This window comes from Mandrillus leucophaeus, unplaced genomic scaffold (assembly GCF_000951045.1).
Source record: "Mandrillus leucophaeus isolate KB7577 unplaced genomic scaffold, Mleu.le_1.0 Scaffold247, whole genome shotgun sequence".
NCBI lineage: Eukaryota > Metazoa > Chordata > Mammalia > Primates > Cercopithecidae > Mandrillus > Mandrillus leucophaeus.
The window spans coordinates 189910-209008 of NW_012102554.1; the positions used below are offsets into that span (position 1 = coordinate 189910).

At 36.8% G+C, this 19099-nt stretch overlaps 1 protein-coding gene across 5 annotated transcripts in view; it reads left to right on the plus strand.

Moving 5' to 3' along the window:
* The window catches only part of TCF12 (transcription factor 12), a 377169-nt gene that overhangs the window by 1149 nt on the left and 356921 nt on the right, over positions 1-19099 (plus strand). For 3 of the 5 annotated variants that reach the window (XM_011983160.1, XM_011983161.1, XM_011983163.1), the window contains exons 2-3: positions 181-277; positions 1263-1335. In XM_011983160.1, coding sequence (XP_011838550.1) covers positions 203-277; positions 1263-1335 — 148 coding nt within the window. In that variant the 5' untranslated portion in view covers positions 181-202. The remainder of the gene's footprint in view (positions 1-180; positions 278-1262; positions 1336-19099) is intronic. The other 2 variants (XM_011983162.1, XM_011983164.1) reach the window with 1 other exon arrangement.

Consider the following 19099-nt stretch of genomic DNA (forward strand, 5'->3'; position numbering starts at 1 on the left):
CGGCGCGGGCACTGAGCCCTCCCGCCCCCTCCTCGCTCGGCGGTGGGAGCGAGTCGGGGTCCTGGAAGTCATCCCGGCGCCCCCAGCGCTCTTCCGTAATCTTCCCCAGTACGGCTCTGTGTCCCCTCACACACTTTGGGCCTCGGTGGTCTCTCGTTGAGCCCGTTTCCTCTGCCCTAGGACCTGCTAGAAGTGGCCGAAGATGAATCCCCAGCAACAGCGCATGGCCGCTATAGGGACCGACAAGGAGCTGAGCGACCTGCTGGACTTCAGTGCGGTATGAGAGCTTTCCACGACATCTTGGGGTTCTGCTGAGGATTTAAAAAAAAAAAAAAAAAGGTGGAGGGAAGCAACGTGGGGACTAGGCAGCGTGAACTCCATCTGCTTGAGCAGTAGTTCTCAGGGCCGGAGTCCAGCTCCCCCAAGTTGGACACCTGAACTTTGATGTAATGTCTAGACTTGCACATTTAAAACTTTAATGCCAGAGGGGTCATTTGATTTAACCAGTTAAAAGGAGAACAATGTAATTATGACCTTTGGTTGAGTCACCCTCCCACCCTGATGAATCTTGGACTTTATATGAAGAATTGTTTTTTTCTTCAACACTCCTCACCATTTTCCTTTCCAATATCAGATGTAGTTTATGGTACCTGAAAGATGTCAGCGACAAGAAAAGTAGTCCAGAGCTAGAATTTCTAGCCTTCTGAGCAGAGTACTTTTATACACACACACACGTGTGTGTGTATTATGTTCTTAACATGGGAAATGACTTAAAAACATCAACTGAAACCGAAGGGCCCACTGCTTTTATTTTTAATGGGTCTAATTCCTTTATTAACTGCTGTTAGGAGGCAGCACCTATACCTGCTTTATACAATTCAGTTATAATCCTTACTGTATGTAGTAATTTAATTGGCCATAATTCTGACTGTATGTGTATATTAAGATGTAATGTAAACGTAATGAGATTCACTTACTTCCACAGTAAAGATCATGGATAATAATATACTGTGTAAACTTAATAATCTTGGAGTCTTCCATGTAAATGATCGGGTCTTCAGAACAAAATGTAGCCATTATTTCCAATTAATTAGGAAATAGTATCACTCAGTGTATTTGCCTCTCTGGATCTGAATGTATCTCCAATTTTATTTTAACTTTCCTCCGAAGTATAATGACTGATAAATGACTTTTGGTGAACTTTTGTTTGCAAGGAATCTAGAAGAATTTCAGGACTAACATATATTTGGGTTATTTTGCAGATGTTTTCCCCACCTGTTAATAGTGGGAAAACTAGACCAACTACACTGGGAAGCAGTCAATTCAGTGGATCAGGTAAGATGATGTCTTAAACTGAAGACTCATATTTTGGTGGTGTGATACATTTTAGTAGAAAAAGAGAAAGCATGACATTTAAATATTATTGAATATATATATATAAAAGGTGGAGTTGAGTCAAGTGATAATTAGTAAGATTTATTAATTTTAAAAGATGACAGTTCCCTCAGAAATCTGTAGGAAATCAGTAGTTTCGTTGACAATTATTTAAAATGTTAGTGGGTTAACTTTTCAAAATGAATAGAAACTTAGGTTTATTTGTAAATACCTATTAGATGACTGAATTCTGTCCTATATCCAGATTACATTCTGATAACGTTTAGAGTAAGTTAAAGTAGATCTACACACTAGTGCTCTTTAAGTTTACTTTCAGTACATTTATGACTACTGTGCTCCATTTTAAAACATTTATCCCATTTTTCTTAAGTGTGCATTTTTTCATTTTTTTAACTTTTAAAAACTCATAATTTTGAAATATTTTAGAAGCAAGGTTCATTCCAGTGTACAAAAGCTGTAACTTTTTATTTAATTTAAATTTATTTCTTTGTGCTCAGAGATGAAAAAAATAACTGAAGCTATGACAGCATCATCTTAAGAAAACCAACTGTCAGATCTCTGGGCTGAAACTCAGTAATTCCTCTTTGATGGGTGCTTTTTATTTCCCCTGGTAAAATAATAGTTGATTTCTTAAAATACTGTGAGAATAAAACATCAGAAAATAAGGTTAATTTCATAACCACCTAAACACTTCATACCACTTTACATTCTAAAAAGTTTGTTTTTAAAAATTGTATACTAATTTAATTTACTAAAATTCATTTTTAATTATGAAATTACAGCTTGTGGGAAAAGTATAGTATGTCCTTAATGATCTTAAGTGAGTGAAATGAAGGTGTTTTTTTGAATTTTAAGTAGGTTAAAGACTAATATTATTCTTGATCAAAAGGACATCATGAAACGATAGCCAAGTCCCAACTCTTCTCTCATCTCCTTCCTTTTACTGGTAATCATTTGAAAGTTGTTACTTTTTTGTGGTGGGGGGAGAAAATTTAATAATTTTAAAGTTGTAGAAGATGGCTGTATTTCTTTACTGGTATTGATACATCTCATTTTTTGCAACTAATAATTCATTCTCAGGAACCTTCAGATTTACTTTGACGAATACATAGTAGATGATGCTTAGTATTTTTTAAAAATAAGTCATGATATTACTGTTGCCTACTGTTCCAGCTTAAATTGTGGTAAATATATATAACTGGACACTCACTGATACAATAACATGAACTCCAGGAACTTGCTATTAGAAGTGCATTCTATTTTTAGAATAAAGGCAATTATATTTATTTCACTTTTTAAACTTAAGTAGGATTTATGTAGTCTGTGAAATTTAAGAGTATATATATATGAACTGGGATATGGATTACAAGCATGACATTGGAGCAATTTTTGGACTACTTTTAGTATGTTGCGTTACACAAAGAAAAAATTATTTTTCTACATTACAAATGATCGCCGTATTTGATTATTTGGAGTAGGAACTTTTAGTTTTAAAAGTTAGATTTGTTATCCATTGAAAGGTTTGAACTTATACACCTGTATGCAGTGAACTTAGCAATATTTATCTGTGTGTTTTGTTTTAAATGCAACAAAAAGTTGTCATAAGCTGTGACTTTTAATAAATTAGTGAATGAATTTGAATTTGGGGAAGAGAAAATGGCATGTGATTGTTTTTCAAATCAAGATGTACTGGTAGATATAATTTTTCTATGGCCATTTCTTAAAGGGAATGTCTAAAAGAAATTGGTATAGTAACATTATTTTAGTTATATAATTTATATTTGTATACCTTATTGACATTTGAATAATCTTCTGCCCTGATTTCAAAGGATATTATGTAATACACCCTAATGCCTATGTATTTGCAGCTATTAAGGAGCTAAAGATCTGACTTTCCTTTTGAAGAGCTGCCGTAGTAAAGATTAGAGTTTTTTGTTTGTTTTCTGTTTTGTCTTTGGAGTAATATTTATAAAAACCTCATGCTGTTTGACTTATGAAAACTAGAGTTTATAGTTGGGTATTGTAATTTCCTTATTTGTCCTTTTTGAGGAAGACTCAATTTCACAGTGGGCTGTTTTTGAGAAACAATATATAATACCTTCAGAAACTTTTTTAACTGGAAGAATATATATATATACTATAGTATGTGATGTTATCTTTAATCTTATTCCTGAAGCAAAACAAATAACTCATGATAGCTGAGTTATTTGTGTGTCAGAAGTCACTATGGAAAAGATAAAGGTGTGTTTACTACTAATTTGTCTTGAGGATCTGTTATGTTATTCCTTCATCAAGGTGTTAAAATTTTCTTTGCATTATGGTGAGAGTGAATTTGTTCACTTGGTATGATGGGCTGTGTGAAGTGTTCCTAAAGTGACCTTGAAAGAAGCTTTTCTTTCTGTAGGAGTGAAAAGTGGGGTACTCTGATTAGGGCAGTGTTTAGAAAGAAAGGGCAGTGTGTAGAAAGTTTGTTAAAAGGATTGACAACATGGAAATGGTTCAGATGTTTAAATCCATGTCCTCAACTTTAGGGTTTGAGTGTGTATGTCTAAATTGTGATTTTGGGTTTAGTTTTTAGTAGATTTAAGTGTTTGTTATGATATCTGAAAATTTCCTTTGTTTTGGAATCCGAATAGTAAGGGATGTTGTCATTTTGTAAGCCATCTGTAGATATTGAGCATCTCTCTGATATTTCTATCTGGAATGTCATTTTGAGTATTAAGTAAAGCTTTACTTTTTCTTATTGAATTCAGACTTTTGTAACAGTATAGGTTTCTTTTTGCCCAAAATTTTCAGAGATAATTGTAGGAAGTATTTACTGGCTCTTAATTTTTAAAAAGGAATACAGATTTTCATTTTTCAGTTACTGATCTTTTTTGGTCGGGGGGGAAATTTTTAGATGTACTTATAGGCTTTTTGAAAATACTGACATAGGGCCAGAAAAATGAATTCTCATTAAATTACTCTTCAGTATTTTTAATTTTTGGTAGTTATAGATTCATATGTAGTTGTAAGAAACTATACAGAGATTCTATATGCCTTTTACCCAGTTTCCTGCAATAATAGCACCTTGCAAAATTAGTACAGTATCACAACTAGGTTATTGATAGTGATACAGTCAAGATACAGAAACTGTTCTGTCACCCCAGGGATTCTTGGTATTGGCCTTTTATAACTGCATCCACTTTTCAAGTAATTTTAAAAAATGGCAAGATTACTAAATGCCTTCTTACCCTGTTAAACGAGGTGTAAGCTTTTCAAGTTGCCATAGCATTACTTGAACATATCAAGAACAAAATCAAGAGAAAACCAAAATTGTACCACTGTGGGTTTTTACTGAACTATAATAGAAATAGAAGTGGTGATTTGAGAGAGGAAACCAGGTCTGACCTTTCACTTAAGGTATTTTAAGGTTAAGAGTAGGGTGTGGTTCATATGATGTACATATTAGTGTTGAAATTTATAATAGCTATAATTTGTAGTAATACATACTTGTTAATATTGAGCCATGTTAGACATTTGCTTCAGGTAAGCTGTAGTGATTAATGAGAGTAACCACAGAGTTAGCAGGTGTGTGAGGAAAAATATATTTTAGGACAAATATGGTCTGGTATTAAGTGGCTCATTTAAGGTAAAAGGTAGCAAGGGAGTGTTTTAGAGAAAACCTGTATATGAAAATTCAAACTTGGAAAACATAAAAATTAGAGACAAGATTACAACCATGAGTATTGTATACTTTTCAGAACAATTCCTGAACAATTGAAAAACAAGGTCGGGTGCGGTGACTCATGTCTTTAATCCCAGCACTTTGGAGGCCGAGGTGGGTGGATCACCTGAGGTCAGGAGTTTGAGACCAGCCTGGCCAACATGGTGAAACCCTGTTTCTACTAATAATACAAAAACTTGCTGGGCGTGGTGTTGGGCACCTGCTACTCAGGAGGCTGGGGTGGGAGAATTGCTTGAACCCGGGAGGCAGAGGTTGCAGTGACCTGAGATGGCGCCACTGTACTCTAGTCTTGGCAACAGAGTGAGACTCTTGTCTCCAAAAACACAAACAAACAAAAAAAAATGGTGTTCTCCCTTCCCCACCAGCCGTACTCATTGCTTGTCATGGATTTGAAAAACAATTTGATTAGATCACAACATTTTAGGGACTTGTTCATTGTATATAGTGAGGCATACCTACGATTAATATTTTTGTTTTCATTAGCCATTTAAACACAAATTCAAGTTTCTGTCTTCAAGATATCCTTTGCTATATCTTTGAGTTTTTAAACAAGCCTTTTGAAATGGGAAGATAAAGATGAAGATATCCAGCCTTGACTGTAAACAACTTTCAAATTTTACACTTATTTGGGCAATAAATAATACTGTCTTACTAAAGCCATATAGTCTTTTCTGCTCTTAAACAATTGGTAATCTTTCCTGGAATGTCATTGCCTGCCTAGTGTTGTCAAAGACTTGGGTAATCTCACTGAAAGAAAGTAAAAGTAACACTATTAGAAAGACTCTCCTGAAAAAGAAAAAAAGTGGTATTTCTGGACAATGTGTGGAATGCCTTTTTTTTTTTTTTTTTGAAATGGAGTCTTGCTCTGTCCCCCGGGCTGGAGTGCAGTGGCCGGATCTCAGCTCACTGCAAACTCTGCCTCCCGGGTTTGCGCCATTCTCCTGCCTCAGCCTCCCGAGTAGCTGGGACTACAGGCGTCCGCCGCCTCGCCCGGCTGGGTTTTTTTTTGTATTTTTTAGTAGAGACGGGGTTTCACGGTGTTAGCCAGGATGGTCTCGATCTCCTGACCTCGTGATCCGCCCGTCTCGGCCTCCCAAAGTGCTGGGATTACAGGCTTGAGCCACTGCGCCCGGCCGGAATGCCTTTTTAAAAGATCATTTAATAAGACTGCTTTTGGGTATCACTTGAAAGTATGTTTATGGATGGGAATGTTGAAATTGCAAATCTAAAGTGTTTGCGTTTAGGGAAGATAATGAGAAGACAAATATTTAAATGTATTAGTTCAAAAGACTAATGAATGACAGTTTCCTTTGTTAAATAGTTGTGCCATAAGTATCTCATTTTTATCAATTAACTATTTAGTATCTACCTATGCATTCTTCTAGCAGTTTTTGGGAAGATGGGCAATGGAGAAGGTCATTGCTCAGAAAAAGTGGAGACATTTCCCCGGGCGTGGTGGCTCACGCCTGTAATCACAGCATTTTGGGAGGCTGAGGCAGGCAGATCACTTGAGGCCAGGAGTTGGAGACCAGCCTGGCCAACGTAGCAAAACCCTGTCTCTACCAAAAATACAAAAAATTAGCCAGGTGTTGTGGCACGTGCCTGTAGTCCTAGCTACTGGGGAGGCTGAGGCAGGAGAACCGCTTGAACCCAGGAGGCAGAGGTTCCAGTGAGCCGAGATTGCGCCACGGCACTCCCTCTTGGGTGCACGGAGGGAGACTGTCTCAAAAAAAAAAAGGTGGAGACATTTATTATTAGATGGGAAGTAAAATACTTCTCTTAACATAGAATATGTCAGCAAACACACATTATTGTAGTTCACATTGAGTCCATAAGAAAGAGGCTGTGCTGAAGAGTCAGGGAACTGGCTTAAGGAAAACTCAAAAATACTGAGTTTAGAGTTAAGTTGTGATGGAGATATGGACAATGAATTAGGGAAGAGAAGAACTGGTCTTCCAGTTGAGGAATAGCATGAGGAGAGACCTGGAAATAAGAATTTAGCTTGATCCAAGGGCCTGTACAGTTCAGAGAGAGAGAAGCTGGTTTTTATTTGTCACCACTCCTTAATTCCTGGGGGAGCTCATATTTACATATTATCTGGAGCTGGACTACAGGTGTTCAGATCCAGAAATTACCAGTGAATATCTGGGTGATCTTGGGTATGTTACTTCTCTGCTTTTGTTTCTTAATCTGTAAAACAGGACTAATAATAGTAGTTATCCTTATCAGGTTGTTAGGAGTGTTCAATGAGTTAATACATGTAAAGTTCCAAGAATAGTGCCTAGCACATAGTTAGCTGTGGTGGAGTAAATTGTTAGTGGTGAGACACTAAAATAAGGAAGGCATTTATGTACTTTGGAGGCCTTTATGCCAATCTAGGATGAGCTGGTGAGGGATTGTATTTGGTGTTAGTGTAGGGAATAGAAAGGAAAAATATCAGAAGTAAAGGATTGATAGAATTTGAAGGATTGGCTTTCTGTAGGTAAGAGAAATGACTCAAGATTGCAGTTCTGACATAATTGGAGGATAGCAATGCTGGAGGTAATAAAGATGCTGAATTGTTTTTTGCATTTTATATTTCACATGACCGGGGACTCTTCTGGCTAATTTGAAGATTTATGAGGGAAGTATGCTCAGTAAAGATGTTGGTTAAAAAGAAGACCATCTTTTTTCTGCATATAAAGTTATTACATAGTCATAATTGGAAAGGAAATTGGAGAACAGAAAAAGCAAAAGGGGAAAAATTACCTTTATTTCACTATCCAGAGAAAATTGTTTATTTCCTTTTTGTCTTTTTTTTCTTATAGTTCTGTTTACAAAGTTGGTAACTTAATGTTAGTTCATTTATGTCCTATTTTTTGTTTCACTTAATTTTCTACCATTAACATTTTCTCCTGTTATTAACTTGGCTTAAAATAGTTACATGCTCTTAAGTGGAATGAAGATAGCATATCTTAACAAATCCATTTTCTTACTACTTGACATTTAGGGATTTTTGTTAATTTGCTTTTTGATGTGATAAATAATGTAGTACTGACCACCTTTTTGTGTGTATGTTTTTGCCCACATTTTGATTTCTTTTGGTTAGGAGATGCAAATTTTGTTTTTTGTGCCTACAGGTTAATAATTAAAGCTAATGAATTCCCTTAGGGAAATGAACACAGAGGAAGATAATTTATCAGACCAGGGATTGATGTTAATGGTGGAGTTACATGCATAAAGTTAGTGCCTTTGGTTGATTATTTAATGTAACAATACAAAATTTTATTAGTATGTGAATGGAATGCATTATGACATTTGGAGCACATTTGTGCTTGTATACAAATGTGTTGTGTGGTGACTGGAGGGAATTCCTGTCATTCTTTGACCTGTGCTTATTGAAGTGGAGTGGAATCTAATTGGAGTCTTGTCAGTGAGAGAGCCCTTGAATTCCTGACTTTTTGTGAGAGAGGCAGTATAGTGTAGTGGAAAGAATTGGGCTCAGGAGCCAGATAACTGGATTGGAGTCGATGACTTGCAACTTACTAGTAGGATGGCCTTAGGCAAGACATTTAAGTAATCAGAGCTATACTTTTTTCATTTGTGAAAAGTGGGTAATAATGTCCACCTACGGAATCCTTGTGAAGATTAAATAAGGTTATCTATATATTTCCTCCTACAAAGCTGCTTCAGAAATGGTAGCTGCTATTATTTGTGGTACCTTCTAATTAGTATTCTTGGTAATACTAATGATTCTATTAGAAATCATTATATAGCCAGTATTATAGCTAGTGTTTATTGAATTCCTATTATATGCTAGGCATTGTGATAAGCAATTTATGGGCATTATCTCATTTTACTTTGGATAAAATGAAATGTTTTGTCTGTGGGGTTGGAAGTGAGGAAATATCCCTACAAGAGCAACAAATCAAAGTTGCTTTTAGTGCCATAAAATTGTGTATATGAAGTCTGAGAAGTTATCAGGCATATAAGTAGTTTTGAAAAGTCATGAAGTACCTAAGAACCTTAACTTTTCTTTTTTAGTTGATTTCTTCTTAATGTTATTATTTTGTAGACTCTACTTTGTAGAGTGCAGAATAATGAACAGAATGTGTACACCTTTTGAAACTCCTTTTCCATGCTTAGGTATCGCCACCACTTAAATGTAGTATTTTGTCCATATTATTTCTCCAGGTACTTGAAATTCTTTCTGGAGTAAGGCATAGTCTAAATAATTAAGTAAAATAAAAATTACCTGACTTGAAAGGATAGAACGCCTGGGAACAGGTTAGAGAGAATGTTAAGAGTCTCTAGGGTAGAGCGTCTTCACTTTTTTTCTTAATGGCAGAGAAGAAGGAACATAAACTCCCTTGGTAGCCTGAAGCAGCATGTCGCAAGTAAGTGGAAGAAATTGTATCTTAAAAATTCATGTACATTTTATTTTCTACTTGCTACCACAACTATTTGCAGTAATTTAAATATGTTTTCATTAATCACTGAGTAAAACTGAATTTCTAAAGTTGCATCATTTTCAGCTTATGGCATTACCTTCCTCTCGTTTTGGTTTGTATCTTTGAGGGTAAGGGTCAAGGTGGAATGGAATGCTGGCCAATCCTTAATGAGAAGCCCAACTCTAGAGCATATCTTTAGCTGTATTTTTTCATGCACCTTTTCTTGCTCCTATAGAAGCCTGTAAAAAGGGATCATTACATCAGGGGGAAACATGGTTTTGGTAGAAAGAAAACTGTTATTTTCATAAACTGAAGCACAGATAGTTTTGTTAATAACATGACTGTTACTTGAAACTTTTTTCTGTTTCCAGCCAGATCATCCTGTAGTTTTTAAAGATACCCTTGACTTGGAAAGAAAATGTAATTTTTAAAAAAAAACCTTGGGTTTTTTTGTTGCATGTTTAAAATGTGCTCTTATGTGTTCCAGGTTAAAAATGTGCTCTCATAAAGACTATGGTGAGTCATCTAAGCTACTGTAAGCTGCTTGGGGACTTAAAGATCACATTTAAAGATCACACAGAAAAGAAAACGGATTAGAGATTGGTTACTAATTTTTATTGCATTGGGTGGTGACTCAGGGATGAAACCTTCAACATAATGTAATAAAACAATTAGAGATAAGGTACAGGACAGAAAATACTACCTTTTTTTTTCTTAAAAAAAACACTACTACCATAACTTACTATATTTTGATTATTAAAATTGGGAAGATTTGGCCCAAGATGTCATTTTGTCAGCTCTGTGGTATTAGGAAGGTGCCTGAATTTGAACTGAGGGGGTTTCTCTACATTTGTGGTAATCTATGGAAGATCATTCTAGTTGCCAAATGGAAGTCTTTGTGGAGGCAGCCTCCCTCAAAGGTTGTCAATTTGTTTGCTTCTGGTAGTTTTGCCTGTGAGCTATTGTCAGGCTTTAAAAATGAGCAAGATAGACTCATAATTACTTTTTCATCACTTCATTGGTAGCTGATACATGAACACAGGTTGGACTTAATATAATCATGGCTGCTCCAGTCAGTGAGCGAATGCGCTGCTGCTGTCGGCCAGAGTTGTGAATGTTGGTTAGGCATGGCAGGTCTCCCTGCTGGAAGGGAATTACCGTTATCCAGCTTCTTGGTCCCAGAGGTATGTTGTTGTTCTGAGGTAGTTGGGGATAAGTAAGCGGTTTGTTTGTACCTTTGGAGAAGAAAAAATGCTAGGCTCACTTTGAACAGAAGTGTGGTTTGGCCACAGGTCAGTTTAGAGAATCTGAGCTTATATGGGCCCTTGTGCCAAGGGTAAGAATCTTTTTTTCCTATTTGGAAACCCCACTATATCTAGCCAACTTTGTCATGTGGTTCAGAGGCCCATTTACTTATCTGCTTGGTACTGACATACTCAGATTTTAGAAAATGTTTTTTAGTGTTAGTCCCAGTTGGGAATAAAGTTAAAGGGAAAAGTGTTTCATGTTGAATCTCTTGATAGGAACATATAACTTGAAATGATTATAACTTTCCAATTAGGTAGGTAATTAGAGCCATTTCAAGACGGTCCTAAATATCCTAAATATCTTTTATCTAAGCATCAGCAATTTTTTTTTAATTCTAGGTGATAGCATATTTTATTATTTGTCAAGATCCCCTTTTCCCTGTTAGAGATCCACAGCCCCTTATCTGCAATTTTGAAATCCAAAAAGATCTGAACCACAATTAATTTCAGCATGAAGTATTTTGATGGCAAAATCTGATGTTATCTGAAAGGAGGCCGTTGACATTCTCTATTTTCCTAGTTCCTGTGTGGTTGCCAGGAGCTGATTTGTAGCATATGACATATGTACCTATATACTATGTTTCCTTTCTAAAGTCTGAAAAACTCAGTTCTAAAACCCACCTGGCCCCGTGGATTTTAGAAAAGGTATTATGGAGATCTGTCTATCTCTCCCCCTCTCCCTCCTTCCTTCACCCCCCACCCCAGGGATTGTTTTCAGCTCACAGTAAGAACTTTTTGTTCTCAGAAGTCTAAACTAAAGACTTCATTATTTTAAATACAGAACAGAAAAATTGTGGTGGACTTGTTTATATAAAGCAAATTCTTCTTGGAATATAAGCTTTTCAGGCTGAGTTTTATGCTTTGAGTAGTCCGTCCAATACATTGATTTAGGGAATCAAGATCTGTTTTGAGGAGAGAGAAGCTTTCTCATCTTTTGGGCCAACGAGTGTGCTGATACTTCTCTGATCAGTTAAAGCATGCGGAGAAATTTTCAGGGTACTATCAGGAGAGTAGAGTTCTTTTCATTTGGTCCCCATTTTGTATACATAAGAAGCATTATATGAGCTCTGCTACCAGGAAGCCTCAACTCTGACCATACTCTTTTGAATTCTGACTGAGAGCAAACAGTTAAGAAAATCCTAATAGTCATCTTCAAGAAGAAAAAGTAGAACCAAGATACTTTGCTGTAGGGAACAGACAAAATCAGTCTTTGGTAAACTTTATTCTTTCCTTTTTATTGGTGAAAAGTTTTCATAGATTAGTAGCATGATGTTTATTCCTGAAATACACTCATTACAGGCATCTTAATTAAAAACAAGTTATGATTCTGTTGAGTGTGAAATTTTCCTCAGGAGCTTATTATTGGCTCAGACGCACTACTGTTTAATATAAACTATGAAAGTAGTAATGAAGTGTATAATAAACTAGTTTGCGGTAGTCTGTTTTGAGAGGTAGACCAGTAGGCCATTGACTTTTCTGCTGGCTTTGCAAGCCTGTTGCTTGTACTGTTGCTAGTGTTATTGTCTTAAGAACCATGATACAATGTTGAATAATTAAATCCATTTAAAGTTTGTAGGGGTTTGAGATGCTGTACTGCAGGAACACAAAACATGCCATAGTGCCAGGGTCTCTCTTGCCTTCATATTTGTATAATCCCTCTTCTCAAGCTTAAGAACAGTGCCTGTAGTGAGCAGACTCTATTCACATTGAGTTTGACTCCGGAGACTTGCCGAATACGTTATAATAGCAGTAGGACTTTGTCCACTGAATGATTGGGGGAAGGGGAGGAGTCTTGTTGTTTTAAAGCAAAATCAGTGAAGATAACAGTACTTCATAAATATTTACTCATATGCTATTTGCTTCATAACTCTTGTAGGAAGTTGGTAACTGTTAATTTTACAGAGGAAATAGAGAAATCAACAGTGAAATACATTTGCCTGTGGTTTCTTATTGCCCCTCAGAAGTAGCAAACTCTAATCAGTTGTAGTTGCACCTGCACTGATACCAATCTACAAGAGCATGGTTTGTCTTGAGGAGGAATTTAGTATCTCTAGAAATCTTTGAAATTTGTTGTAATAAGTCTTATCTGAAGCCAAGGTGACAAAAAGAAAAAAAGAAGTCTTAAATGTGGTACTGTTGATATTCTCCAAAAGTGCTTCAAGATTTATTTATTTAATTATTATTATTTGGGAGACAGCATGTAGCTGTGTCGCCCAGGCTGGAGTGCAGTGGTGCGATCTCAGCTTTCACTGCAACCTTTGCCTTCCGGGTTCAAGCGATTTTTGTGCCTCCGCCTTCTGAGTAGCTGGGATTACAGGCACCTGCCACCACACCTAGGTTTGTATTTTGTAGTAGAGATGGGGTTTCACCGTGCTGGCCAGGCTGTTCTTTAATTCCTGTCCTCAGGTGATCTGCCCACCTTTGCCTCCCAAAGTGCTGGAATTATAGGCGTGAGCCACTGTGCCTGGCTGATTTATTTTTATTAAGGAGAAAACAGTGTAATTAAAAGCCTCCATAAAATGGTTAATTAAGGACTTAAAGACATTGAATATAAATAGCTACAACCTAAGATATCTTATAAAAGCGTAATTCTTTTTTTGTGTGGTCTTATTGCTAAGCTGTCTTTAGACTTTGTGCGTTGGGAAGAATATGAAATTTGATAGTTGGAAGATACTGGAATATTCACAGCTATCATTTAGTTGAGGTCAGAGAAAAGAACGGTTGCTTCATAGTATGGACAATTTTAATTTTTTTATTTCCCTTTTTTCAAAGATTTAGTGTTTAGTTATAAAAACAAGTTAAAGTGGATGGAAAATGTTTATTCCAAAAGTAGTTTAAAAATGTTGTTAAACATACAGAAGATATTTTAACAGAACAGAACTTTTAATTCATTAAATGAAAGGTATTAATGCTAATATTGAAACGGTTATGATTAGTTTATTTTGTATGTTTATTTAGAAATAGATTGGGCTGTTGTTAAAGAGCGTTTGTAGGTATTTGAGTGAGTATCTACTAATGCACTGTTTTTTATTCTGTGTAGAATGGTTTGTTTAAGGTAGTGGAGAATAGAGATACATTGTGATGGTATATTTGAAAGAGGAGCAGTTTGGAGATACAAAGTTTTGGTTTGGTGTTGGCTTTAGTATTTACTAGATATGTGATCCTAGGGCAGCATATTTTAACCTCTCTGAGTCTGTTTATCTTATGTCTAAGATGAGAACAATAAAAATACTGCCTTAGGGGGTTGTGATAATGAGCAGATTAAAAATTTTTATGAAAATTCTAAAATGTGGAGGTTTGTGGTCTGTACAGATATTAGTTATTTTATTAGGTGGCGTAGAAAGTCTTGAAAGGGATTCCAAGCTTTTCATATACATATGGAGAAAGGGAATGTTCATGTAAAACTTAAACATGTCTGATGGTCAGTTATTGAAGATTAAATCAGGTGACTGAGAGGAACACTAGCCTATGGAACTCTTTATCATTTTAAATATGTAATTTACATATTTTATATATAAATATATATTTCATCAGAATGAAATATATATAATATTTGTATATAATTCATCAGAATCTCAAAATTGTTCGGATGAGTCTTTTTGGTTAAATGGGGGAAATTGAAGCAGTAAAGTAAAATAAATCCTCAGGCATATTCTTTTTGAGGATTTTGTTAATTATATTCCAAACCATAGAGCCCCCATATTAGTGCCCTTGAGTCCTTTATTCTCAGCTCAGTTTTTAAAATGCTTGTTGAGGATCTGCTGTAGTGACAAGGTTAACCCCAGGCTTAAGTATGAATGTGTGACAGCTGAATAGTTCTTAGGAAGAGTCTGCTTTTACTTTGTACTGATAAGCAGTAATCTCAACAAAATTTTAGTGACACTAAAGAGTTAACGAGTTAAAAGTTCAGATATACTTTTATACTCCTGAGTGATGAGGAGAGGATGCAGAGATGGGGTTACAAAACACAAGAGGAACTCTTGTCTGCTGTATACTTGTGCTTGAAGCAAGAAAGTCTGAGACTTAGTCATATCCTTGAATGACAGGACTTGGAGCTGTCTGCTGATGATGCTGTTTCCTGGTTCTTTGTGATTAGGACTTTGTGATGAGGATGTTCCTGCAGCATCCAGTATTGTCCCTTTCCGTTTAGAGTGTTTGTCTGGGTATATAAAACACCTGTCTTACCTTATATTGGGAAATATTGGGATTTTCCATGGCTTTCTAAGTATCTCTTGATGCGGTTGTATTGTTTAGAAGTTTTCACATTACTTTGAAGAAGGGAATTGACAAATCAAAGTAAGGGGACTATTGGGTTCCTTTGGAACCCAGTGCCAGTAGGGCCATTGAGGTAGCTTTGATGGAGGCCAGTGTACTTGTGGCATTCATAGGAGCTATTTGCTGATTGTTCTTCAGAATAAGACATTAACTGGGTTTGGGAGAAAAGGGTTATGGGGTGATTTGACAGTTGCTTGACTGGACTCAAGAAAATTCTGGGGCCTCTGTCTCAGCTTCTCCCTTTGTAATAATTCCTAATGCTTTCTTGAAGATCTACCTTAAATTGCAACGATGAGAATAGCTGGTAGGTGAAACAGCAAAACTAAAGACCTTGGAAATGGGTAGTGAGGGTTCTTGAATATAACTTCTAAAAATCCTGGGGCCAAATGAGGTAGCTTATTTTTCTCTGTAGCTAATTGATTGCTCTGTAATCTGTTGCTTTGCTACTGGACATTGCAGTAGTCTCTTTAGAGCAGTCTTCTTGCTGCCAGTTGCTCTCTTTTTCCAGTCTGTCTTAGTCTGCTTGGGCTGCCATAACAAAATACCATAGATCTGGTGGCTTAAATGACAGAAATTTATTTTCTCACAGTTTTGGAAGCTAAAAGCCTGAGATAAGGGGAGATAAGGGTGCCAGCATGGTCGCCTTCTGGTGAGGGCTCTCTTTCTGGCTTGCAGAGGGATACCTTCGCACTGTGCCCTCAGTGTATGTGTGTGTGGGAGGGTCTCATGTGTGGTGTCTCTCTCTTTTTTTAAAAAAAAAATTTGTTTCCATAGGTTTTTGGGGAACAGGTGGTATTTGGTTACATGAGTAAGTTCTTTAGTAGTGATTTGTGAGATTTTGGTGCACCCATCACCCAAGCGGTATACACTGAACCAAATATGTAGTCTTTTATCCCTCACCCCCCTCCCACCCTTTCCCCTGAATCCCCAAAGTCCAAGGTATCATTCTTAGACCTTTGTATCTCATAGCTTAGCTCCCGCTTATGAGTGAGAACATATGTTGTTTGGTTTTCCATTCCTGAGTTAAATTCTCTTAGGATAATAGTCTCCAGTTCCATCCAGGTTGCTGTGAATGCCATTAATTCGTTCCTTTTTATGGCTGCACAGTATTTTATCATGTATATGTATACCACAATTTCTTTACCCACTAGTTGATAGATGAGCATTTGAGCTGGTTCCATATTTTTTGCTATAAACATGTGTGTGCAAGTATTTTTTTCATATAATGACTTCTTTTCCTGTGGGTAGATACCCAATAATGGGATTGCTGGATCAAATGGTAGTTCTACTTTTAGTTCTTTAAGGAATCCCCTCACTGTTTTCCATAGTGGCTGTACTAGTTTACATTCCCACCAGCAATGTAGAAGTGTTCCCTTTTTACTGCATCCATGCCAACATCTATTCTTTTTTGATTTTTTTTATTATAGCCATTCTTGTGAGAGTAAGGTGGTATTGCATTGTGGTTTGGATTTGCATTTCCCTGATCATTAGTGATGTTGAGCATTTTTTCATGTTTGTTGGCCATTTGTATATATTCTTTTGAGAATTGTCTATTCATGTCCTTAGCCCCCTTTTTGATGGGATTATTTGTTTTTTCTTGCTAATTTGTGTGAGTTCCTTGTAAATTTTGGATGTTAGTCCTTTGTCGGATGTATAGATGGTGAAGATGTTCTTTCACTCTGTGTGTTGTCTGTTTACTCTGCTAACTGTTCTTTTGCTGTGCAGAAGCTCTTTAGTTTAATTAAGACCCACCTCTTTATCTTTGTTTTTGTCACATTTGCTTTTGGGTTCTTGGTCATGAAGTCTTTGCCTGAGCCAGTGTCTAGAAGGGTTTTTCTGATGTTATCTTCTGTAATTTTTGAAGTTTCAGATCTTAGATTTAAGTCTTTGATCTATCTTGGTTGATTTTTGTGTAAGATATGAGATGAAGATCCAATTTCGTTCTCTTACGTGTGGTTTGCCAATTATTCCAGCACCATTTGTTGAATAGGGTGTCCTTTCCCCACTTTAGTTTTTGTTTGCTTTGTTGAAGATCGGCTTTAAGTATTTGGGTTTATTTCTAGGTTCTCTATTCTGTTCCATTGGTCTGTGTGCTTATTTCTATACTAGTACCATGCTGTTTTGGTGATTATGGCCTTACAGTCTAGTTTGAAGTCAGGTAATGTGATGCCAGATTTGATCTTTTTGCTTAGTCTTATTTTAGCTGTGCTGGCTCTTTTCTGGTTCCATATGAATTTTAGGATTTTTTTTTTTTCTAGTTCTGTGAAGAATGATGGTGATATTTTGATGGGAATTGCATTGAATTTGTAGATTGCTTTTGGCAGTATGGTCATTTTCACAATATTGATTCTACCCATCCATGAGCACGCAATGTGCTGCCGTTTGTGTCATCCGTGATTTATTTCAGCACTGTTTGGTAGTTTTCCTTGTAGACGTCTTTTACCTCTTTGGTTAGGTATATTCCTAAGTATTAAGTTTTTTTAGGCTGCTATTTTAAAAAGGGTTGAGTTCTTAATCTGATTCTCAGTTTGGTTGCTCTTGGCGTATAGTAGAGCTACTGATTTGTATACTTTAATTTTGTATATGTTAAATTTGTATACATTAATTTTGCTGAATTCATTTATCAGTTCTAGGAACTTTTTTTTGAGAGAGAGTCTCGCTCTGTCTCCCTGGCTGGAGTGTAGTGGCGTGATCCTGGCTCACTGCAACCTTCTAGGAGCTTTTTGGAGGAGTCTTCAGGGTTTTCTAAGTGTAGGATCATGTCATCAGCAAACAGCAACGGTTTGACTTCTTTACCGATTTGGGTGCCCTTCTTTCTCTCTCTTATCGGGTTTTCTGGCTAGGACTATGTTGAATAGAAGTGGTGAGAGTGGGCATCCTTGTCTTGTTCCAGTTCTTGGAGGGAATGCTTTCAACTTTTCCCTGTTCAGTATTATATTGGCTGTGGGTTTGTCATAGATGGCTTTTATTACATTGAGGTATGGCCCTTATAGGCCGATTTTGCTGAGGATTTGAATCATAAAAGGATGCTGTATTTTGTCAGATGCTTTTCCCACATCTACATCTATCAAGATGATCATGTAACTTTTGTTTTTAGTTCTGTTTGTGTGGTATATCACATTTATGTGTCTGTTAAACCATTCCTGTATCCCTGGTATGAAACTCGCTTGATCATGATGGATCATCTTTTTGATATGCTGTTGGATTCGGTTAGCTAGTATTTTGTTAAGGATTTTTGCATCTGTCTTCATCAGGGGTATTGGTCTGTAGTTTGCTCTTTTTTTCTTTTTTCTTCTTTCCTTCCTTCCTTCCTTCCTTCCTTCCTTCCTTCCTTCCTTCCTTCCTTCCTCCCTCCCTCCCTCCCTCCCTCCCTTCCTCCCTTCCTCCCTTCCCTCCCTTCCTTCCTTCCTAACTTCCTTCTTTCCTTCTTTTCTTTCTTTCTTCTCTTTTCTCGCTCTGTTGCCAGGCTGCAGTGCAGTGGCACGATCTTGGCTCACCACAACCTCCGATTCCCTGGTTCAAGCAATTGTCCTGTCTCAGCCTCCGAAGTAGCTGGGATTACAGGCACGTGTCACCATGCCCAGCTAATTTTTGTATTTTTCATAGAGACAGGGTTTCACCATGTTGGCCAGGATGGTCTTGATCTCCTGACCTCGTGATCCACCCACCTCGGCCTCCCAAAGTTTTGAGATTACAGGCGGGAGCCACCGTGCCCGGCCTGTAGTTTGCTTTTTCTGTTGTGTCCTTTCCTGGTTTTGGTATTACAGTGATACTGGAGTCATAGAATGATTTAGGGAGGATTCCCAGTTTTTATGTCTTGTGGAATAGTGTGAATAGGATTGGTACAAATTCTTCTTTGAATGTCTGTTAGAATTCTGCTGTGCATCTGTCTGATCCGAGCCTTTTTTTTTTTTTTTTGGGGGGGGTGGTAATTTTTTTATTACCATTTCAGTGTTGCTGCTTGT